This window comes from Bidens hawaiensis, unplaced genomic scaffold (genome assembly GCF_021521415.1).
Source record: "Bidens hawaiensis isolate Kalapana, Puna unplaced genomic scaffold, B.hawaiensis_p1.1 tig00006085_1, whole genome shotgun sequence".
NCBI classification, from domain to species: domain Eukaryota; kingdom Viridiplantae; phylum Streptophyta; class Magnoliopsida; order Asterales; family Asteraceae; genus Bidens; species Bidens hawaiensis.
The window spans coordinates 1-24988 of NW_027491404.1; the positions used below are offsets into that span (position 1 = coordinate 1).

Genomic DNA, 24988 nt, shown 5'->3' on the forward strand with positions numbered 1-24988 from the left:
ACCACCTCCATCCCCATCACCACCTCCCCCGCCCTCACCATCACCACCGCCACCGCCACCGCCACCGCCTTCCCCTTCGCCACCTCCACCTCCTTCACCATCACCACCGCCTCCACCCTCACCATCACCACCTCCACCACCGTCACCATCGCCACCTCCACCATCGCCATCACCACCGCCTCCGTGCTCACCACCACCACCACCTCCACCGTCGCCATCACCACCACCACCACCACCACATTACTCATCCCCACCGCCACCTCCACCTCCACCACATTACTCGTCACCGCCACCACCGCCGCCACACTCACCACCTCCTCCACATTACTCATCACCACCACCACCACAACCACATTACTCATCACCGCCACCGCCACCACCGCCGCCGCATTACTCGTCTCCACCACGACATTACTCATCACCACCACCTCCACCACATTACTCGTCCCCACCTCCACCGCATTATTCCTCACCGCCACCACCTCAACAATCTCCACCACCACCACCCACAGCCGAATGCACTCCACCACCACCACCACCTCCTAAACCATGTGAAACACCCATTCCATCTCAATCACCACCACCACAAGAATGGCACCCTCACCCACCAAAAACTCAATCTCCACCATCACCCAAATATCAACACCATTCATCATCACCACACCACCACCACCACCACCCCACAAACACGCATTGCCATCTCATCCACCACCATTAGATAACATACCTCTACCTCCAGTGATCGGAGTTTCCTACGCCTCTCCACCACCACCAGTAATCCCCTACTACTAATTCATCAACCAATCCAAACACACTTAAGTTAACTAATTATTCTTCTTCCAATTCAAATCTTTCATTTATATATGAAGGACTGGGATTGACGATTCTGTTGGATCAGGGGCTTTTCTTTCATTTGTTTGTGTAATTAAACACACAAGTATATTACTGTTGTTTTCGTGTATTATAATACTTTTTTTGTCATGTATAATTTGAGTTTGAAATTTAGGAAACTTCAGAATACTTTTATTTACATGTCAACAAAGAGTTATCATTATGTAATAAATCTCTTATTTTTCTTATATTCGTGTGTGTCGTCCAGCTACGATTAACTTGGCCTTCATATGATCATTGGACATGATAGTTTGCTTTTTGCTTATTCATATTTGGAACTTGAATTGTTTTATAATTTGGCTTAACTCATGTTTATGTGTTATTATTTTTGAGATTTTTACATATATTTCCTTCTTAAGTTCATTAATTACATATTTCCCCAATCTATATATATGTTCGTCAATCTCCAAGACTACACTTAGATGATGACAGCAACGATAGAACTTAAGATATATGAGTAGCTTTGAAGGGACATCGATCTTAACAAACTGGAAGTCAAATTATCGTGTATCGAGTAAGTCAAATTTTAGGTTGTTCGAATTTGAAGATTTGAAAACTATAGTTGCATCAAATTGAACTTGTTTGAATAAGATAAAAGAATTTAGAAAAAATTACAAATTTTGTCATTTTGAATATATGAAATTATAGAATGGGTCCTTTTTGAAAATGAGTTTCACTCTTTATCCTTTATTTGCATGTTTCACTCGATTTTTGTCCTTTACACTAACGACCTTCCAATGACCCAGTTAAGTCTTGGCATTTGCCAAACATGTGAGGGCAAAAAGGTAATTCCCAACCCTTATTATTGTTATTATATAAAAACATTAATACTATATCTTAGAGACCATGGTCCCATCATTTTCATCTTCTTCAAATCATCATCTTCAACCCTAACCCACCACCACTCTTACCACCACTTGCAAATGCTACTTACATCGCCACCATCAACACTCCGACCATCTTCAATCAAAACCCCATTCTTCTTCAATTAGCCGATACCATCTCATATCGAGGAACCCCATTTCAAACAACTCTTATATCAATTAATGGAATTTTGAAGTAATGAAACTTCAAATTTTAATTGTTGTTCTTGTTTCTTTAACTGCTAAACACCATCTTTGACCAACACACATATCTGGACTGTTCCACATCCTCGCGTATGAAACACCATAATCATATCCTCAATCGAGTTTCTATAAGCTAGTAGCCTCCACCTTCGCAATTTCGCTACGCAAATCGGCGTTAGATATGGAGAAATCGGCGTCGCCCACTGGCTCCACCACCTGATTGACATCTCCAAAAGCGACTTCGTACCTTACAAGATCTGAGCCACAACAGTGGTTTACACGGTCAATTCATGCCAATTATCTTAATGTTTGCATATATGTTACCAATGGCTATATTGGTGGTTGTTACTGGCATGTAGCGGTGATGGTTTGGTGGTGGCTTAGGGTTAAATGGTGAAAGAAGAAGGGGGTTTTAACTTTTAATGAAATATAAAAGAACGTGGTTGATGTGGTGGTGGTGTAACCGGCGGTTGTGGCAATGGTGGTCGGAGTGATGGTGGTGTGGAGTTAGGGTTGAAGATTGTATTATCGGAGTGATGGTGGTGGTGGGTTGGGGTTGTAAATTGTTTGTTGAAGATGATGTGAGGGGACCAAAATCTCTAAAATTTATTCCACTTTTTATTAATAACAATTATAATAAAATAATAATAAGGGTTGGAAATTACCTTTTTACCCTCACATGTTTGGCACATGCCAAGACTTAACTGGATCATTGGAAAGTCGTTAGTGTCAAGAACAAAAATCGAGTGAAACATACAAATAAAGGATAAAGAGTGAAACTCATTTTTAAAAAGTAACCATCCCATAATTTCATATATTAAAAAGGACAAAATTTGTAATTTTCTCAAGAATTTACATGAAAACTAAAAATTCCGTTTTAAAAGAAAAGAAAAATTAAACCTAGATCTCTATTTTCCAAAACTTAATCTAAGACGTACATAAGTAACATAACTACAAAATCAACATAATAACGTCGTACGAGAATGTGAGATTCACGTAAGTCAACTGATAGATTAGGACGAGCAAATTCGGGTACCGGTAATTAGTATTGATACCGAACCGGTACTGATTTGGTACCGTTGGTATCGAATCCTTACCAAAGTTTTGAGTTTCGGTATTGGTACGGTACCGGTATTTCCCGAATTTATCTTAAATACCGGTACCATCCCGGTATCGTACATGTACCGGTACCGGACTAAAAACTTTGATACCGGTACCACGAAGTTGCGATTTTCGGGATTATGATTTTTGGTACCGGTACCGAACTAAAAATTTTGATACCGGTACCATCCCGGTATCGTACATGTACCGGTACCGAACTAAAAATTTTGATACCGGGTACCAAGAAGTTGCGATTTTCGGGATTATGATTTTTGGTACCGGTACCGAACTAAAAATTTCGATACTGGTACCAAGAAGTTGCGATTTTCGGGCTTATGATTTTTGGTACCGGTACCGATCCCATCCCTAGATGAGACATAGAACGAGTTGATCGAATGTAATTACTAATTAGATATTTAGATTAACAGTCAATGACCATTTGGTCCACTGAAACCGGCTGGGGTGGATAAAACTTTGTTACCCTTGTGGTCACAAGTTCAAATCCCACCTTCAGCACTCAAAAACTCTTGCTACGATTGACAGGGTTGCCTTTGAGCTCTCAGGAATAGGCAAGTCAGGGGGTTTTACGAGTTGTTGGTTTTCTTTTAGAACGGGTTGGCGCCGTCTTCGAACGTCAAACTAACGATGAATACTTGAAATCCCGTTTGAGGTTTTCTTCTTTTGGTCCATAAAATAGACAATCACCCAAACTTATACATAATGTATCTCATATAAAAAATTTACACAAGCGCAAACATACGCATATAATACGAATCGAATAAGGATTCGACTCAAATAACTTCAAATTCAAATTTTTATTCAAATTGAATTTTTAGTTATTTGGGTCTGATTTGAATAATGAATCCCGCATCTTGATGAGGAGAAACCAAATTTTTGGTTTCATTTTATGTAAAAGCTACTTAACTTTCGATACGTGTTTTGTGATCCTTCTATCATTTTTATCCTTCTTTTTTTAATAATTAAAAGCGGTTTTATTGAAACTTATATGAATAACGATCAAAATTTAGTGATTATTATTATTATTATTATTATTATTATTTTCCTTTGTGTCACATCTAGTAAAAACAAGGCCGACCAACGTTGGGTTTGTGTCATATTCTTGACGTTTACTGGTCAGCACGATCAAACCTCAGCGATTCTTCATTTCTGCTTGCTTGCTCTTGATCCGACGTAATTATATTCACATAATAATTCAATTTCAATTTCTTCTTTTTATCTCACATAATACAAAATAGGAAACAAGATCAAATACATTTTACTCTTTAACATGAAAACGGTGAGAACCAATTTGATGTTATTATTAGGTTTATTTTTATAGGTGTTTGTTGTTATTTTTTGTTCGTATTTGCTAATTTTCGATTATGAGACGTTATAAGTATTTGTTGATTTATATTTTGTTGTTATTATTAGATGTTTTCTTTTGCTGTTATAAGTATTTGTTGTATTTGTTGGTATTTGTTGTTATTATTTTGTTCTTGATTTTGATTCTTTTTTTTGTAATTTTTAGGTTCTTTTCTATGTTATTATAAATCATTGAGTTGGTGTTATTTCTTACATTCTCATTTTTTAATAAATTTGTATTATTTCCTACGTTCTCATGTTAAAGATTAAAATGTACATCCCCTACAAAATATACTTTATGCAATGATGGGTGTTATGTATATCTGTTTTTTTATGTATTAGTTTCTGTGAATTATAAGATTTTCATCCAAACTGAAAAGCCAATTTGAGCATTTTTTTTACTATGCACACAAGGTGTTTGATGAAATGTCTCAAACGGTTTACTTTTACGGAAACTGTTTGTAAATTGTGATCATAAGTTTCAATCTGTCCGTTATGGAGTATCTTGTGATCTTTAGCTAATTAGTGAGTTTATACACACGAGCCGCATTTGATATTGATGCCTGTATTTTCAAATTTAACACTTAACCAATACAATTGTTGTTCATAGTAAATTACTAAATTAATAATTGTTATTATGCTTTCTTTGATATGCAATTTTCTTGTTTCATGTTTTGCGGTATATCTATACAGCTTAACTGAAAACAACATCTGTATGATTGTTTCTGTATAGCTGTATTGGCATGTTATCATTTTACCTCAACAGTTTTATTTATATTATAATATCCTTATTTTGGTTTGTTGACCATGACAGAGTCAAAATAATGTCGGTCAGAACGGTTGCCCGTAACTTGAGGAGCAAGTTTCTACCCATGTTCACTCCTGCAGCTACACTGCATTCCCATGCTACGAGCTTCGGTAGGTCAACCTTACTAGATACTACCCTGCTTCGTTTTTCCCATTTTATTAATAATTCGTTACTGAATGTTTTGTATATACTTTGAAATTAAGCGAATTTGTTGTACACCAGGTTTTAAAAAAGTAAATGAAGAAGATAAAAGCCAATTGGTAGGTAATGTCTTCACCAAAGTTGCATCAAATTATGACATCATGAATGAGTTGATGAGTGGTGGACTTCATAGGTTGTGGAAAGATAGGTAAAGTTTAAATTTTAAAGCTTTATTGTTTATTTTATATTCCATTATTCATCCACGCGGCTCGTTTTATATTCCCACTTTTTTCACAGGTTGGTTTCAAAGTTGAATCCATTTCCAGGGATGAAACATCTTGATGTAGCTGGCGGGACAGGTTAGTTTTTATTTTAATATACAGACAAAGTTACAGAAAACATCCTTTACGTTTATATAAATAATAAATTGTTGGTTTCATCTTATATCTTCAAAAATCACGCTTGACACTCTTTATGTTAACCTTTTACTACATATTGTGTCCTGTACTCTAATTGGCGTTAATACTTCAGTTACCCTTTCGAAAATGTCAAAGTTAACCTTACTCCTAAAGGACCAAAGCTGTAATTATCATAATTGTTCTATTTCTTTCTTTTTACAATAAAATGACCCGAGATTTACATCATCATAATTAGGTGAGCTGGGGCTCGACTCAGCCCGTTTACACTTTACACCCCTAAAATGGGTATTTAGTTTAGGAATAAGGGTAGAATTGTCATTTTATAAAAAGTAGCTGAAGTTTTTGACGGCACTTAGTGTAAGGGACGTAATCTGTTACAAAAAGTTAGCATAAAGGATGCTCAGCGTGATGTTTAAAGATGAAGGATGAAACCTGCAGTTTTTTATAAACGTAAAGTTTTTGTTTTGTTTAATATTTATGATTCACATTCTTTCTTTTCAAAGAAGTTGATGTTTATTAAATTTCACAGGCGATGTTGCTTTCAGAATTCTTGAAACTATTAATAGTGTTAGCCGCAGAGCCATAGAAGACACATTTGAAGATAATTTGCATGAAGAAAACTCAAATATTCGTTTGTGATATTAATCCAAATATGTTAAATGTTGGTCGAAAGAGAGCCCAACAAAGAGGTAAGTGCTCGCTTATATATTTGTGTCAGTGCATGTGTATATATGTATAATACATGTATCTGTCTTCCAACTTTTCAGGGCTTGGAGATTTGGGGTCTCTTGTATGGGTTGAAGGAGATGCCGAAAAGCTCACGTTTGATGATAATTCAATGGATGGTTATACTATTGCTTTTGGTATTAGAAATGTTACGCATATTGAAAAAGTTCTTGCTGAGGCATACAGGTACTTTGATAAATATTATGTGCTAATTTTTTTTAAAATAAATGTCACATTACATCGATATGTGCAAGGCAAATCGGTCTCTATTAATAGTTTTCTTTAATCAGGGTATTAAAAAAAGGAGGGAGGTTTCTTTATCTTGAACTCAGCCATGTAGACACTCCAGTTTTCAAGCAGCTGTAAGTACTTTCAAAACAAAAAACGGTTGACTTTTGTGTGTCATGCAGTTTACAACACGTAATTTTAAGTTTGCTTTAAGCAAAAGAATAGAAGGTAGACACATTTTGAATTTAAAAAAAATGTGTGTACTATGTTGACTTTTAAAGTAAAAAGTGGTTTTTCATTTTCAAGATGGTAATTTACTAACTGTATCTTTTTCTCCAGTTTTCAAGCAGTATGCACTTTTAAAATAATAGTCAACATTTGACTTTTGTGTGTCATCGATTTACAGTACATGTTAAGTTTGCTTCAAGCAAAAGAATAGGCAGTATACACATTTTTTATTTTTTTAGAACACACTTATTATGTTGACTTTTCACAGTCATTAGTGGACTCCTTTTCGAGATGTTATTTTGTTAATCGTAATTTGTTTTTCACTCTGATATGATACAGGTATGATCAGTACTCATTCTCAGTCATTCCATTTGTAGGAGAGCTTGTTGCAGGAGACCGTGATTCTTATCAGTATTTGGTGGAGAGCGTGAGGCGTAATCCTCCTCAGGTATATATTTTGTTGACCTGTAACTTTGGTTGACTTTTAACATGTTTGACCCATTCCACTTTTAGAATAAATGGTAAGATATGGATTACAAATCATGGCGCTTTTTAGGAGGTTTTTGCTTCAATGATCGCGGATGCTGGTTTTCAGAAAGTTGAGTATGAAAATCTTGTGGGAGGAGTGGTGGCAATTCATTCTGGGCTTAAAATTTAGGTGCTTTTGAAACCTTTATCAATTCATTATAAGTGAAGTATTAATTTATTTGAGAGGCTACATTCTTTGTTTTGTAATTTTATACAAAGTTTATATATTCTTTTTTTGATACTTTGATTACAAACATATTTATGAATGAAGAATAAATAGTTATTTATAGTTAAAAATTGTAAAGCTAAATTAACACTATTGCTTTTGGTTATTCAATAAAAAGCTTATTTACAATAAAAGAATCTATGTATTGTATAAAGTGTTTCTAAACTTTTGTTATAGGTATAGTAATTATCAAGGTTTAAGTTGCTCAGACTAATTTGTTTAATATGCTGTGTTTAGTTAAATATGTCTAACTAGTTTAATAACTATGTGGTGTTTAGCATGAACTAAAATTAAATAGATGGATCTGTTAACTTTTAAGAGTAAAGGTATTGAAATACATAACTATTAAGTTCAAGCCTCTTAAGTGTCATTTATAACCTGCCAACCTAATTTTAAACATGTTTGTTTTATCTATACTTCAATATAATCTTTTATCATAACTTAGCCACATTCAGGATAACATATTTTCTTGTCTGGTATCTAACGGGTGTGCACGAAATTGAATAAACCGAATCGCACTACGCATGCCCCTTGTTTCTTACTTTAATCCGTATTGATAAAATGTAGAGTTTTAGACACATGGCCGGCTATGAGGCCAGGCATCCCAGTTGGATAACTTTTGTATTTTCATGTTTTACTGACAATGAGGCAGCCAGTTGGATTTGACTCTCAAGTTTCCAAAGTCAGTCTTAAAACGTCACATAAATCTATTGTATGTCAAATATTTTATTTAACAATTATCAAGAAATACAATAAGCTAAAACAGATGTTCAAGCAACCACACTTAGACAAATAGGTTCACGAATTTACAAGGACAGATGCTACTCTGCATCCAGTGAATCGCACACGCGATCTGTACATGTCGACCGACGCTTTCAAATAATTCTTTTTCCATTTTTCAATTTCCATACCGTGTGTGACGCAAGCTTAAGTTATGAACTCGACCCCTGATCCTCTGCAAGCAACAAGACTCAAAAACAACTGTCAGATTCTTTCCAAGATACTCGGAAACATACGTATAACAATAAACTTAGGATAGAAATAAGACCCGTACCTTCGCCATGCAACTGTTCAAAGAGAGCTACAATATGTTTTCCGTACGTATATTTCTTCAACGAATTTAGATGAATCTTTATCCGATCGAGTAACAAGTCCCTTTGATCATCCGTGCACGTTTGAAGCACCTTCTGAACAACATAATTTGCAAACTGGTCCTTCACCATCGCCTGCGTCACATTAAAAACCACATTTTATCCTACAGGAGACGTTAATAAATATACGCGCATTAGAAAAAGATTACTCACCAATAAATTATCACTATTATCACCAACACCGATGATTTCATCAATCAAGATTCCCCTTGCTTTAGAATCACCATATTCCAAACACTTTTCAATCACATTTGATGCAAATTTATGCTGGCTCAGTTGTACAACATGGCCCGCCAACCGGTTTACAATTTGGCTTCTTTCTTCGGGCTTTCCCCTCTTTATCACGTGCTGCAAGTGGGTTTTGCTTCTTTCTTCGGGCTTTCCCCTCTTTATCACGTGCTGCAAGTGGGTCAAAACGGGTTCCACGTGGGTCGGGTTAGGTTAGGTTGGCCCATAAACATTATTTGGCCATTTTGTATAAATGAATAATGTGTTAACTAAGATACCAAACCAATATTATTAAGATAGTTGTTCAAACAAACCTGAGTTACATAATTTCCATATTGATCCTGTGAGAGAGTATAAACGGATTCCAATATCTCATCAACTATAAATTGGCTTTGTAATTCATCTGTAGAATGTTCTAGAACCCTCTATTTAGCAGCAAAAAGGTTAAATCAGTCACATCCTTCTAAGTAACATCATTAAAAAACAAAAGTTAAGAAGAAACAGTGTCTTTTAAACCTGTATGACACGGCACCCGTATGGATGTGTTGAAAGGGCTGCAACTTGACCGCGAAAAGATGATATTACAAATTTTATTTTCTCTATTGGAATACTTTCTATACACTTTTGTATCACGTGATTTCCGTTTTGATCATGAACACATCTCAAAACATGCCCGTCAAGCTCACGAACGAGTTTGACCTTTTGTTCTAGCTCAATAACATCAAGGGCCTAGAAACATTAATAGCATCGATTTAAGGGCATTTTATACATTTTTCACAAAAACACAAATTAGTTATTTACCTTTTGGATGACTCGACAACCGTACATTTGCAAACTTAAAGGTAATATTTGACCTTCAAGTTGGTTTGCAAGCTCCCTCCTTTGCTCACCGGTTCCATACTCGAAAAACTGTAATGCACGAAAGTTGAAAAATGAAATATAAAAAATTAAGTGGTCGGTTGAATTATTATGTGAAATTTATATATACCTTTTGAATAACATAGTTACCGAACACATCGGTAATTAAACTAGAAGCATTAGGAAGAACTTCCTTAAATACAGATTCCTTTTCCTCAATGCTACATATTTCCAACTTTTGTTGAATGAATCGGCTTCCATGTTGATCACCACTACACGTGAATAATTACAAATATAACGTTAATTCCTTTAAAGAAGCAAATACAAAGACGTAGCAATTTCAACCCTTTTACTTGTGAATGGGTCAATTTGGGTTGTGTTTTATCTTAAAACAGACATCTAATAATCTAGCTAATGGGAAACAGGTTGTAGTCAAATAGGTTGAAAGTCTCCTAAAGTCTTTTTAATCCATACAACCTCCAAATCGTTCAGGTTAATATTGTAATATATTGTTTTTAAATCGTAATTAACAAACTTGTAATATATAAAAATAGAGAAAAGTGTTGTAAAGGAGCCAAGCATAACCGAGATTGAGCATAAAAATAAGTTTGTTAATAAACAAGCCAAACTCGCACTTCACTTATCAAGCTTGAGCTGGCTCATGAGCCTATTATTTATTTATATTTTGTAAAATATTAAATATATATTTATACAATAATTATTCTTATACATAAATTTGTGATAAAAATAGCTAAATAATGAGTATATATTATGCTATATATGAAAACTATAATTAAAATACATAAAATTAACAAATAAAAATGTATATAACTTAACTAAATATAAAATAAACGAGCCAAACCGAGCCCAACCCTAGCTCGACTTTATAAAAACTACTCAAGATCCGAGCTCCAGCTTCAGAATAGAGCTCAAAACGTGGCCATCTCAAGCTCTTGTAAGTTAACCGAGCCGAGCTTGAGTTAGGCTCGGCTTGGCTAGTTTACACCCCTATTTTCAGGTCAGCCCAATCCCACCCAGCCCGTTTAGTTGCAGACAATAAAGGGACGTTTTAAACTTCAAACCCAACTTTTGACCCGCCAAGCACTCACCAAAACTCAACAATGTGGCCAAAGATATCAGAAAGCTCGACCCGGCGACCTTTACCAGACTTTAATTCTTCAAGAAACGAATATGTTTTCGGATCTCTAAAACCTGATTTCCGCCATACGGTCGCAATTCGTTTCTTTGAAAACTGGGCCCCCCTATCGGTGACCCGGGCACAGGTGGACTAGCGTAAGCCGTGTTTGGAAACTGCAGAATACCCATGTTACTTATCAAGCTTGAGCTGGCTCATGAGCCTATTATTTATTTATATTTTGCAAAAAAATTAAATATATATTTATACAATAATTATTCTTATACATAAATTTGTGATAAAAATAGCTAAATAATGAGTATATATTATGCTATATATGAAAACTATAATTAAAATACATAAAATTAACAAATAAAAATGTATATAACTTAACTAAATATAAAATAAACGAGCCAAACCGAGCCCAACCCTAGCTCGACTTTATTAAAACTACTCAAGATCCGAGCTCCAGCTTCAGAATAGAGCTCAAAACGTGGCCATCTCAAGCTCTTGTAAGTTAACCGAGCCGAGCTTGAGTTAGGCTCGGCTTGGCTAGTTTACACCCCTATTTTCAGGTCAGCCCAATCCCACCCAGCCCGTTTAGTTGCAGACAATAAAGGGACGTTTTAAACTTCAAACCCAACTTTTGACCCGCCAAGCACTCACCAAAACTCAACAATGTGGCCAAAGATATCAGAAAGCTCGACCCGGCGACCTTTACCAGACTTTAATTCTTCAAGAAACGAATATGTTTTCGGATCTCTAAAAACCTGATTTCCGCCATACGGTCGCAATTCGTTTCTTTGAAAACTGGGCCCCCCTATCGGTGACCCGGGCACAGGTGGACTAGCGTAAGCCGTGTTTGGAAACTGCAGAATACCCATATTACTCGGGCCTCCAAAGTAGTACGGGCTCGTGGGTGGTTCCATTCTTCTCGGGTTCAAATTACCATGGCCCACAAACCCTAAAGTTTGTTGCTTTTGTATCAGCTCGTCTGCACGAGTAGCAACTTGCAAACTTTCTGCATACGGAGGTTGAATCGGTAACCCAGGATGATGCCCATAGTTCAAATGTGGACTTTGATTTTGACTTTGACCAAAATAGCTTGGAGACGGATTAACGTCTAAAGGCATATGAGCAGGTACATATGGTGGATTGTAAGCATACCCACCGACTGTATATTGTTGAGGAAAATAAATATTCGGGTAAACATGATTTGGTGACATCATATACGCTGAGCTGGACGCGTAGGGTGACGTGTATCCAGATGACTGCAACGCCCGTTGTACGTCAGATGGGAAATTAGAGGGAGTTTGAAGATATTGACTCATCCCGATATAAGTTTGACCTTGTGAAACTATTTGAGGGTGTTGACCACTAGCTTGAAGTTGAAACATACTTCTTTGTTGTCGGTCCCTTTGACTTTCTGTATTCGGCATACTCGACATATTAATAGCAGCCATTCTATTTGTTATACGCGATATATCATCTTCTGGTGGGTTTGAAATAGCTGCATTCGTGGGATTCGGGTACAAATTTTGACCCGTGTTGACTCCATCACGATTATCAGTTTCATCATCGTGTGGAGAACCTTCCTGTATAAGAATTACGTTAGCTATTATAACAACAAACAATATGTAAAACATTAAACTATATGGAAAAGCTTATACCTGTTTTGTAGATTGATCATCATCTGATTCTTCATTATGAGTGGAAAGGTTACTCTGAGTCAAACGGGTAGAGTCATCAAACGATGTGAATCTTTGATTATTTGCTACACTATGAAACATATGTCGATTTTGATCTGAAACTATAGGTGGAGGAAGTCTCGGGTTCTGTTTAACATGGGCCGAATAATATGCAACATAAGACGGGTCAGCCCGAAGCTGTTCTTCAGACTCGATAGCGTTCGCAGCAGCTTTATGTCTAGACATTAAGTTTTCAATTGCTGCAAATGATCCTTCAATGTTCGGAGGTGCGCTCCCGCTCCTATTCGGGCCCAAATTTTGGCCCGTTATCACTAATTCAAGATCCTCAAATGTACCCTGTGACGCCCACTTTCCACTTGCTTCACTGATTCTTATCAGGCTTTCCGTCGCCATTTAAATAAAAAAGATTGAATCTTTCCCACTTTTGATGACAATTTCCTCACATCTTTATTGAATTTTTACTGTCCTATAATGTCCAAAACAAAAACACATATGTAACTAACTTCATTGAATTTTACTATTACTAGTTATATCTTGCTAGAATTCACCAAACACACAAAGAAAAATAGCAATAAATCAAATAACCATCACTTCCAAATAACTTCAAATCAAGAAAACCCTTATTCAAACAGACATAAAGATACAAACTTGATCAGCTAAACCTCAAGATTCTCCAATTCAACAAAAACCCATATAAAAAATTCTTGGTTTTGTTGCATGTTCTTGAGCTTAAAACACATAACAGTAAATAAAAATATAAACTTGTAATTAATAAGCGAACCCTAAAAGTCAAAGACTGAAATAAATAAAGAAGAATCTGACCTGGGTATTGTCTAAAACATCTTTATAATGAAAACCCTAGAGCAGGTGGAGGTGATGATCAAGAAGAAAATGAAAATGAAGAAGAAATAGGGGTGGGTTTAGTTGAATTTAGAGGTGATCAAGAAAGAAGAAAAGAAAAGGTGAAAAAAGTGCTAATTCCAGTCTTGGATTATGTAAAGAGGGAGAAAACGACAAGAGAGTAACCTGGTAAAGAGATTTTTGGTATAAAAATAGGAATAATAATAATAATTCATTAGAAGATGGTGCAGTCAGCATGGTGTGCAGATAGATAGAATACACTCAACCTCCTCAAGTCTGAATATAGCGACTGGAAAAGAAACTTTGTTTTTAGTCCTTTATTTGTTTTTGGATAATAATAATATTTCATGGGACAAGTGTCTTTACTCCCTTTGTCCTATGAATTTAATGTTTTCTAGCCTCCTAGGGTTGAATTTGGAGTAATATCACTATTTTATTATATTTTCTTTAATCTTAATTATACAATTACTCAAGGTTAATCTGTAAATTTTAGGGAATTTAGGCACGAGTTTTGATTATTTTAGTTTTATATTTTATTATAAAATTTTGTCTCATATTCCGTTTTATATATGTTAGGTATTTGTTACTTATTACTTGTCGAATTTTTAAGTTTTCTCACAGATATTGAGCATACTTACTTATAACCTTATCGATTTACATTACCCATTAAGATTCCGGTTAATTGAAACTCAATTGAATACTAACCGAGTGGCGGGCTTGGGATTTTTCTCCTGGGGTTGATCAGGATTTTCTTGCATAATTTACACTAAAATGTTTTAAGAATGCGAAATTAACCACATCTACCATATCATACACGAACTTTTATTTTTCATTTTTTTGAAATGCCTATATTAAAAAACTAAAAAAAAAGGCATCTCACAAAAAGACTTTTGTTATCTTGTTCGTTTTTTTTGGTACGTTTAGGCTTGTTGTTTTTGAGAACCCCCCACCCACCCCACCCCCACCCCCACCCCCACCCACTCTATCTTTTTTATTTTAGTTTAGTTTTATAACATCGGCCTTTAAAAAAATAAATAATAAAACTGTGTATGATACAGTAGATGTGATTAATTTCCCCTTAAAAAAATTTGTGTAAATTATGCCCGAAAATCCTGATCATCCCCACGAAAAGAATTCTGTATCCGCCATCAGTTAGTATATGATTGAGTTTCAATTAACGGGAATCTGAATAGGTGATTTTAATCGATATCATAAGTTAGTATACTCAACATCCATGAAAAAACCTAAAACCCTGACAAGTAATAAGTAACATATACCTAACATGTATTAGACCGAATATGAGACCCCATAAGGAATATGTCATAAAATAGTAACAAAGTTTTAAAAGTGTTCCAATTAGGTCACTAATGCACTTTTTTTTTTCTCAAATAGGGTCACTAAATTTTCAAGTTGAGTTTCACCGATTTTTTTGTGCAACTAGAAAGAAATGGAGGATAAGATGTGAGGGTTGAAATTTGCAATATATGTTTTTTTTTCAACCCGCATAAGGACAAGGTCTATATATAATTACTCTAGTTGATTCTCATAATTAGCACGTTAATTTCATTTGTATTTGATCGAAACCCTATATATCTAAGTCTATTACACCCCGTAGCCGAAACGGGAGGTGATCAAATCAGAAGTCTTCAAATAAAAAGCGAGGTAGACCCTTTGTGAAGATGTCCACTATTTGGTAAGGAGAAGGCACATGATGGATACGTACTTGACCCCGTTGAACGTGTCCGTTGACAAAGAGGATGTCAAGTTCAATGTATTTCATACGCTGATGATGATTGGATTCCCGGAAAAATATATGTCACTCACGTTATCACGATACACGAGTGTGGCACGCGTTAGGGGATGATGAAGTTTCAAAAGTAAATTACGAAGCCAACAAAGTTCAGCCACCACGTTGGCAACGCCTTGGTATTCAGCTTCGGCATTGGATCACGATACAACCGGTTGTCGCTTAAAAGACTAGAAGATTATATGGGACTCGTAGTAAACACAATAACCTAATGTAGAGCGACGAGTGTCTGGGCAACCTGCCCAATCGGCGTTTGTATAAGCAAGCAAAGAGGGAGCACCATACTTATCGAGAGTGAGACCAAAAGTAATTGTTCTTTGAATGTAACGTGAGTTGCGTTTGAGAGCATCCCAATGTGTGGACCGGGGGGGATGCACATGCATGCAAAAGTGTTGGACTACATAGCTAATATCAAGTCAGGTGAATGTTAGGTACTGTAAGGCCCCAGTCATGTTATGATATAGAGTTGGATCCTCAAAGGGAATGCTTGAATCAACACCAAGTTTACCATTTGTGTCGACAGGGGGTAGGCCCTGGTTTGCAGGTTTGCATTCCAGCGCGTTTAATAATGCCAAGTGCATAGGAGCTTTGTGAAAAAAACATATATACTATTCCCGGTCTGAGTATGGGTGTTCAACGAATCGAATTTCGAATATTCGAATTTATTCGAATCGAATTATTCGAATTTTGAAATTTTGAAGCTGGATTCGAATTCGAAATAGATTCGAAAATTTCGATTCGAAAAATTTCGATTCGAATTCAGAATAGCTAATTCGAAATTCTATTCTATTCGAAAATGAAGTTCGAATTGAATTCAATTTCATTTAAAAAAAATATATTCAATTTCAACACCACTATAAATTTGAGGTTTTTAACAATAAAAAGTACAAGTCTATAAAATAAATAAATCATTTAAAGTTATCACATCCTAAATATTCAAAATGGTGGCGTCAATTACATTAAATATTAACCAAAATGATAACCTTTTATTATTAATCTCCGTAACTCAAAAGATTTATGTAATTTATCTTTTCATAAGTATGTATATATAATAATAAAAATAAAATGTATTATTTGATTTCGAATTTCGAATCGAATACGAATTTGTATTCGATTCGAAATTCGATTACTAAAATCGAGTTCGAATCGAATCGAATTCGAATGACCGAAAATCAATTTCGAACAATCGAATTTGAATGCGAGTCGAATCGAATTTCGAGTTATTCAAGTCCGATTCAAATACTAAATACCCCTAGGTCTGAGTGACGAATGTTCAAGAAATTCCGAGAAAGAAACTTAGCTGGCTTAGATCTTTCATGACGAATTCATTTCCCAAGCTGGAAATTAATTGTTGATGAAGAGCCAAGTGAGAAGGATATCATCCACATAAAGTAGTAAATATGTTGTATGATTCCCAGAGTGCAAAATAAACAATGAATTATCACATTGGTTGATACATATAGACCATTTCATTAAGTGTGTCGTGCAAAAATGCATTTGTGACATCAAGTTGATGTGTCTGCCAAGACCTGGATAAAATGGTTCGAATTGTAGCAGGTTTCACCATCAGACTAAAAGTTTCCCCATAATCTATACCAACTTTTTAAGATCTCACATCACACACTTAAGGGCGAGAATCTTTAAAATAAAAAAAATGAAAAGGTAACAACATAAAAATAATGAAATGAAAAAGGAAAGTTGTAAGTAGTATATGGCTAATGTGCTAAATGCATGATGATATTGACAAGATATGGAATCTAAACTCCAAAGAGTATCAGATGTCTCTCATCCATTACTCTACACTATAATAAGACATATTTCAATGTATACTTTTCACCCAACTTTAACAAATTCGTATAAACGAGACATAATTTTATAGTTTCTTTCGATCATATAATTGCATGTGATGGCGTAACTGTGATTCATTCGAACCTCATCATCCGACTAAGTTCTAAAGTTAACAAGGGATTTAACTCGTACTAAATATTTTGACCAATAGAAACGGGATAAAGTTTATGTTCGATTAGTATGAAGATAAATTTTAAATATAAAAGATTCCACGTATTAGGAGATTAAATGATAAGAGTTGGAGAAAGCAGTGCCGGATTTGGAGTTTTGGAAATTGGGTGCAAATAATGGTCAGCTCAAATCAAGTCGGATCAAAATAGATCAGCTAAAAACAAGTCAAAGAAAAATGAGGCTGAGAAAAAATAAATCTTGTTACGTATTTACTCAACGATATTGTCAAACTATTCATACATATTTACTTAACAATATATTAAAGGCATGCTCATGATGAATGTAATTGACATTTTTGAATCAAACCAATATATTCATGATGAATTTGTACAAAACTTAACTCCAAAAAATACAGCACACACATGTACATCTAATGTTCTATTAGATTATTTTTCACAATATTCTCGGTCATAAGACATTATATGGCCATTACTAAACGCACATGTGCATCCATAAATGATCTATGGATATAAAATTATTTTAAAATAAAATCCAAACGTTTTGATAAGCACATAAGCAAGAAACGTAAAACTAATATACTTATACATTAAATCCACTCATATACGCAATATAAATGTGAATGTAGAATACAATGTGCACTCACTAATTTATAAAAGGAAAACACAAAAAATCATATGTTTTGTTTTTCAAAGGCAAACAAATTCATATGTAGACGTGCAGTCAGCGACTCTGATTCGGATGGTATGGTGGTGGTGTGAAGGTGCAAGACAGAACCCGCAGATTCCATCGGAAACGAAGCCATGGAGTTTGCTAGTTATTGGTATGTTTTTTCAGGCCTTTTCACATTAGTTTGTTAATCATGCAAGCAAGATGGATATTGTATAATCATTCATTATTATTGATGCATTGAAGTGTTTAACCCAATGTATAGTGTGTGTGTGTGCCTTTTTATATAAAGAGAGAAAATTGGTGTTGAAATTAGGTAAGTAAATGTGGAAGCCCCACTTTATACAAACGAACCCTCACCTCATGTTTTCTCCCAATTCTCAAATACACCAACAGTGTTCTGTTGGTGGCCCCACTAAACAGACAAAATAAACCTAACAAAATGCTAAAACACACACACACACACACAAAAACTTTTTGTTATTTTTTATTCCAAACCAGTAAATATATATATTTCTTCTCTCAGGTGTAAACTCATTTACGAACGATATATATTATATCATGTTTGCAAAATTACTATAATACCCCTAATGTTGTTATCACTTATCACTTTATTAGTAATCTAACTAGTCATTAAGTTGTTGAATATAATTACCTACTCCCACCAAAAAGAGAATAGACATATCTTTGACAATTTAATTTATTTATTTTTAAATTATTTTTTGTGCTTTAGTAGAGTACATGGGGAGCTCATAGGTAGTTTTATACGGAATCTAAACTTAAATACTCTATCTCATCATCAGAGAAACATTCGAGCAAACAATCGTTAATTTTATGAACGATCTCATTCGTTGGTGCAAGTATTGTCCTCTTGAAAGTAAAGAGGGTGTTCACAATTTTTAAGTATGTGGGTAGGGACAAATGCAATCAATGTGTTTTTGGTTAGTTGATTGTGTAAAATGATAGTACATGATTGATGTACCTTAGTGGAGCACTCTTCCACCATTCGAAGTTATAACATGGTACATGACCAGTAAATCTTGATTCAAAAAAATTCCCTTTATCTAGTAGTTCTACATAATTAGTTAACTGCGTTTAACTCATATCCTTGTATGAAACTATCAAATAATCAACCATCAATTTAACATTTGTTAATATCAACTTTACTTAAACTCTACAAAAGTGGTAAAAGACTAAAGGTGAATCGTGATGGGTCGGTCTGGTCGTGTAATATGTCCAAACTAGTTTGAAATTTGAATAGCCTTAAGACATAGATTAATTAAATGTATTTGTTTTTGACGGGTTGGCTTTAAAAAAAGATTAAATGAGTCGGGTCAGCTGCAAGTTCTATCTATATAAGCTTTAAAAAATAGATTACGTACTCTATTTTCCTTCAAGACAGTATAAGCAATAAGAAAAGCACACTCAAAATTTTATATTATAACTCAAGACAACACATATAGTTGTTTTGAATATATATTGTGTTATAACATGAAACAAAATGTTTCCTTTTCATTTCATTTGCATCATACCAAACACATAAATAAATACTTAATATAGTTTTCCTCAAATGTAAAAAAACATCAATACATTTGACAAAATCAAAAGACACCAATTGGCAATTGCTTATCAAAAACCAAAAACACCACCACTCATCTTTCAATTTTTTTAGGGTGCAAAATCTTGCAACTACAAGGTGTCTCTCGTTTACAAATATCTTTTTGTAGCCTAGCCACCACCATCCCCACGCTTCCCACGTGGGCCCATCTTCTCGATTGTGATCTCCCCCTCTAACGGTCATGTTCTACTATATTTATGAACTTTCACTTTCCCTTCAATCTGTTTCATCAAACCAACAACCACATTCATCGTGAGAACCCATTATAAAAAAACTCAAGTAAGCTTGTAAACGAACTGAACATTCAGTAACAATTCACGAACTGTTTGGCAAGAAGTTCGTTTATGTTCATTAAGTTACAAAGAGCGTCCAGGAAGTTCACAAACCCTAATAAACGAATGTACATGAACAAAAAAATCATTAATTTAGATATGTTTAAGTTCATTCGTTAATATATTCATTAAAAATTTTTTTTGCCCCCCACAACTTGGTATAGTTTTAATGACGTTCTAGGCCCAACACATTGTACTTTATATTACTTTTAATTAGTTTTAGTTCAATTATGTTTGTGCATCTACGTTTAGTCATGTTCGTTTACAATCGTGAAATGTTCATTGATATTGCTAACAAATGAACATGAGCATGTTCATTTTCATAACGAACGAACACGAATAAAAACCCCCCCTTTAATTGTCCGTGTCCGATCGTTTATTCGGTTAATGCTAAACGAATGATCATGTAAAAAAGTCCGTTTGTTTTTGTTCGGTTTGTATAAATACATCAATAGCCTTGAAGGTTAACTTGGATACATGTGTTTAGAAATCATTACCTTCATTTCATTAAAGTTAAAGCTCTCAAAAAACTCTTGATATAAAATCTCATCTTCTTTCATTGATATATATATCATATAACACCTCATCTTGATCCTGGATGGTTCCATCCCAACCCTCCGGCATCACTTTGGCAAAGTTGCAACATGAAATTCCCTTTCATGCCAATAAAAAAAATCTACAAAACAATAATAAACAAGAAAACAAACATTATAATAAAAAAAATAACAACTTACTCAGGGAAATTATCAAGCAACTGTTCAAGCGAATCATCCAAAGGGTATCCAAGTTTTTTCTCCATTTTCTCATAATCCAAGAAACGTTAATCTCATGCATCCTATCTTTCCATTTACTTGCAAATTAACTGATCACCATCTTTACGTGAAACTGCAGCTGCTAACTTTGTTAAGTTTGCCAAATCATCCTCGTGAGATGAGCCCGGACTAACACACCTGCCATCAGTGCTGCTAACTTTTTGGCACACCTCACCGTCAAAATGGTCTTTAGGTAGCCCGCTTGACCGTATGGATTCAGAGCCCCAATCGATATTTTTAAATGTCTCAGTCCTAATTTGGGGTTTGGTGATAAAATAGAATTTTGGAGGTCTTTCCAAATCTTTATCGGTTAGCTGAAGAAAAGAAAGCCAAGGTGCATGGTGTGTACATGTATGATTTTATGGGCTCAAAGGAGGTGTGGAAATTCGTTTGGAAGGACTCCGAGGATCTGTGTGCCTTAGTAAATATGTTGGAAGGGGTTAACTTGGAATCCAAATACGATGTTTGGGCTTGGGGAAAAGATTTGCAACCGCAATTATTATGAAAGAGATTGAAGTGGCTAAGGGGTCCTCTCCCCATAATTTCTTGGAATAGTCGGGTTGCTAGCTCTCGTCCAAAGGCATGTATTTTCCCTCGGTTTTATGTCCAAATTGTGGAATGGAAAATGAAGATTCGGACCATCTGTTGGTTTCATGCAGCTCTGGTAGATTGGTTTGGTGGTCTGTTGGATCGGGGTGTCGGTCACCAAGTGTTGTAACAGTTTCAACGGATAGAGGAATCAGAAATGGGAAGATACTCGGATTCTAGGAAGAATATTCTAAATGTGGTGGTACATGCTACATTATGGAGAATTTGGCTTGCCAGGAATGACAAAAGATTCAACAATGCTTCGATCCCCCATTCGCAAGTGTTTTGGCGAGATTAAGGAGTTGCAATATTTTTGGCTAATTAACAGGGAGAAATGTTGCCTCTTCGATATAGGCGTATAAGGAGATTTCTCTAGGCCCGTTTTGCAGTTGGCCTTGAGGGAGGGTATGGAACCGCGTTAATAATAAAATGTAACGGGGTTCCTAGAGTGGACAGGCTTGGCTACGCCGTCATTTAAAATTTAAAATCATATTCTTATTGGAGTTGGGTTTCTCTGGTTATGATCACACGGCAGTCAGGCTATTCTAATGTTTTTTTTCTGAAATTATTCTAAAGCGGTGTGTTATTTGCTTTGGAGTCTCATTTGTTTCATTAATATGAATTTGGAGCCTCATTCTTTCCTGTTTCCAGTTTCCACAAGGAGAAGCTTTAGCTTAGTTTTGTTAGGAGTTTCCACTTTCCTTGTTTGTTTTGTCACTTACTGGCCGGTTGTTTGTCTGTTTATTGGTCTTGTTGTACTCATTGGGGTGCTAGCGTCTTGCTAGCACCTTTTGGTTCTATTGATTTCATTTGGCTTTTCAAAAAAAAAAAAACAAAGAAAAGAGTTTTGTTGTGTTTATAGTTAAATTGACTTACGGTATTTGGATTATAGTTAAAGAAACTAGACTGGTAAAAGGTTAAGCTGTCAGTTGTTTGAGGAAAGCCTTAACATGTTACATTCTTGATTGACATCATAACTATAGAGGTAGGGTACCAAAAAGACCCAAATACCCTTAAGCATCACCCGCGGGTCACAGAAGAGCTCCTCATATGCCACCCGCGGGATATATGGATCACCCACATATCATGGTAGAGGAAGAACATCCTCATACCACACGCGGAAGCATCCTGGCACCCTCAGAAGTCATCCGCAGGATAAGACATTTGTCCGCCTAAATGATCGGAAGGCAATGCCAACAGGACAGCTGTCACCGATTAACTACTCTCTAGAAGAATGTTTACGATCGTTACTTGAGGAATACGTGACCTACCAGCCAATGAGCAAAGGACATTTGGCCAGGTTGTTATAACCGTGCACATGGCCAGGGCGCGATCCGTCCTATCATTGGGCGACGCGTGTCCAGATTGTTATACCCATGCACATGGGACGTATAGCTCAACCTATCATAAGAGGACACGCGTCCAGACGGTTATCAAAGATCTTCTAGAAGAAGACAGCTGGCCCAATCACCTTCCTACATCCTTCGGCTATAAATACCTTGTCAAACGGTATGAGGTATTCATTCACTCACTCACATTCTGACTACACTTAGTCTATTTACTTTAGTACTTTCTCCTTTACGAACGTTACTGATTCTCACGCCGGAGGGTGGTTACAGGAAGACCCCCCCCCCCTTGTCCTTCCTGTAATGAAACTCACGGTGTCTGTTTTGCAGGTTCCGGTCACTGGACTTTGGGAAGTAATACTCATATTGTGTTGGTAATTATCTTATAGTACCATGTAGACTCATTAGATCCAGGACCCATACCCGGGGATTGGATCTGTGTTTCTTCAATAACTTTTGTCATATTTAACATACCAATTCTTATCATGTGTGATTTATATTGGCATTGGTTATTCACACACCCTTTTTGATATTCATACACCCTTTTAACACACATTTTATCTTTTATGTACATCCTCTCTAAAGAATCAAAGGGTGTATGAATAACATGTCCCATTTATATTTTATACCAATAATATAAAAATACTATTGTTTTACGGGTTATAAAGATTTTAATAATTTTAGATTTATAAATACTGTTAGATCATTATCTGATTATCTGATTATCTGATTTAATTTTGTGAACAACCTTTAATAGGTTTTAGTTTAAATGTCTAGTCTATTTGTGAGGCCTGTTTAATTTTAAATTTCTATTAAACAGTTTCTCACATCTAAAAATAAAAGAATAAAGAATAGGAACAGGTATATGTGTGTATTTGTCCGCCTTTTCCTCACACTCAAAGTTCGTAACAATACGTATAACAAATTTTTCTATAACATACGTTTCGGACATAAATTTCATCACTTATACCATGTGGATCATGCCATATCTAAATTAATTGAGGCGAATTTGTGAGATTGGTTCAAACCAACCCGTTGAACTAAATGTATATGCGAGTTTAACCTAAAACTGGTCCGAATCCATTTGTACTAGGCCCGAACTCATTAACCACACTCTACCCTTAGATACCATAAATGAGAATAGTATGTTTAAGTGTATTCATTTTATAATTTTCAATGTGCTTAATTGTATAAGCATATTCAAATACTGTATTTCATCTGCATATGTATTTTTACTTAAAACCATGGAATATTATTTTTAGAATAAAAAATTAGTTTTTTCTTTCAATGTATATTATATCACTATCTTTTGAAATATTATATATGCACCAGTTTCCTTCTACCATAACTAGCAGCGTTCCTAACATGGATGCCAGTAATATATAAGTATTATAATATAAACAAAAGAATCATCTAATTTTGTTTGTCATACGATAGATAATAAACATTCATCACTAGCAGCATGATCAACGCACTAGAAGCTAAAACCCACCTTCAAGGATCATATTAATTAACAATATATCAAAAGGATCCGATTATAATAAAGAGATAGGTAAACGAACAACAAATTATACCATAAGTTGGCTCAAAATCAAGGACGCCTCGTAATCAAAGACTTTTATTTGGAATCAATGTTGGCTGAAATCACATTAACTTTTTGGTTAGTTTGGTCTCAATTTACCATGTGCTTTGGTTCCAGTTTAATAAAAAATCTTAAAACCTAGGAACTTGGCACACAAAAGCACAAGTAAACTGATAATCGAACCGTATAATATAAAAGGCTTATGAACCAAAGTTGAAGCTACTAATTAGAAAATTAAGTATTTATTAAACATTTAATATATAAATTATTTAACAAAGAGAAGCAAATAATTGTAGGTGTATGGGACAAAATTCATTTTTGGCCATGACTCATGATCTAGCACATGACTTGCACGTGGCATTGACTTAATTTTTTATAGTCATGTGGGTGTAACACAAGTTGTTACAAGATGTTTGATCTAGAACTTATCTGGTCCATACGATCCAACATCATACCAATACCCCTGTAAGTAGAGACAAAGCAACTTACATTTGACTATGCATAGCGCGTGGCTAGGCAACCTAGATAAAGAATCACCACCGACCATAGATAACAAACACAACCATAATACCTAACAAGAAAATACCTAG

General features: G+C 35.2%; 1 protein-coding gene and 2 pseudogenes across 2 annotated transcripts; 1 reads left to right on the plus strand and 2 right to left on the minus strand.

The window, feature by feature from the left end:
- Positions 1-5163: 5163 nt before the first annotated feature.
- LOC143631488 (2-methoxy-6-polyprenyl-1,4-benzoquinol methylase, mitochondrial-like) lies at positions 5164-7681 on the plus strand (annotated as a pseudogene). The gene is made up of 8 exons (XR_013153365.1): positions 5164-5339; positions 5452-5578; positions 5668-5729; positions 6319-6478; positions 6557-6701; positions 6806-6877; positions 7311-7419; positions 7528-7681. The product of XR_013153365.1 is annotated as a 2-methoxy-6-polyprenyl-1,4-benzoquinol methylase, mitochondrial-like (transcript).
- Positions 7682-8416: 735 nt separating this feature from the next.
- LOC143631505 (pumilio homolog 5-like) lies at positions 8417-13857 on the minus strand. The gene is made up of 10 exons (XM_077100262.1): positions 13629-13857; positions 12768-13272; positions 11764-12692; positions 10093-10234; positions 9906-10013; positions 9621-9833; positions 9419-9529; positions 9030-9224; positions 8774-8951; positions 8417-8680 (listed from the first exon to the last, which is right to left on the minus strand). The coding sequence occupies exons 2-10, from the start codon at positions 13197-13199 to the stop codon at positions 8658-8660; spliced, it is 2331 nt and encodes a 776-aa protein (XP_076956377.1). The 5' UTR covers positions 13200-13272; positions 13629-13857; the 3' UTR covers positions 8417-8657.
- Positions 13858-19848: 5991 nt separating this feature from the next.
- Positions 19849-22618, minus strand: LOC143631504 (small ribosomal subunit protein mS75-like; annotated as a pseudogene).
- Positions 22619-24988: the final 2370 nt, after the last annotated feature.

What these genes read in the sequence shown, in the direction of transcription:
- LOC143631505 (XM_077100262.1), bottom strand. Translation starts at nt 13,199, where the DNA reads ATGGCGACGGAAAGCCTGATAAGAATCAGTGAAGCAAGTGGAAAGTGG. An exon ending in GTAACTATGTTATTCAAAAG is followed by an intron (nt 10,014 to 10,092) that starts GTATATATAAAT and finishes CGTGCATTACAG; the next exon opens with TTTTTCGAGTATGGAACCGG. An exon ending in ATGGAAATTATGTAACTCAG is followed by an intron (nt 9,225 to 9,418) that starts GTTTGTTTGAAC and finishes ACCCACTTGCAG; the next exon opens with CACGTGATAAAGAGGGGAAA.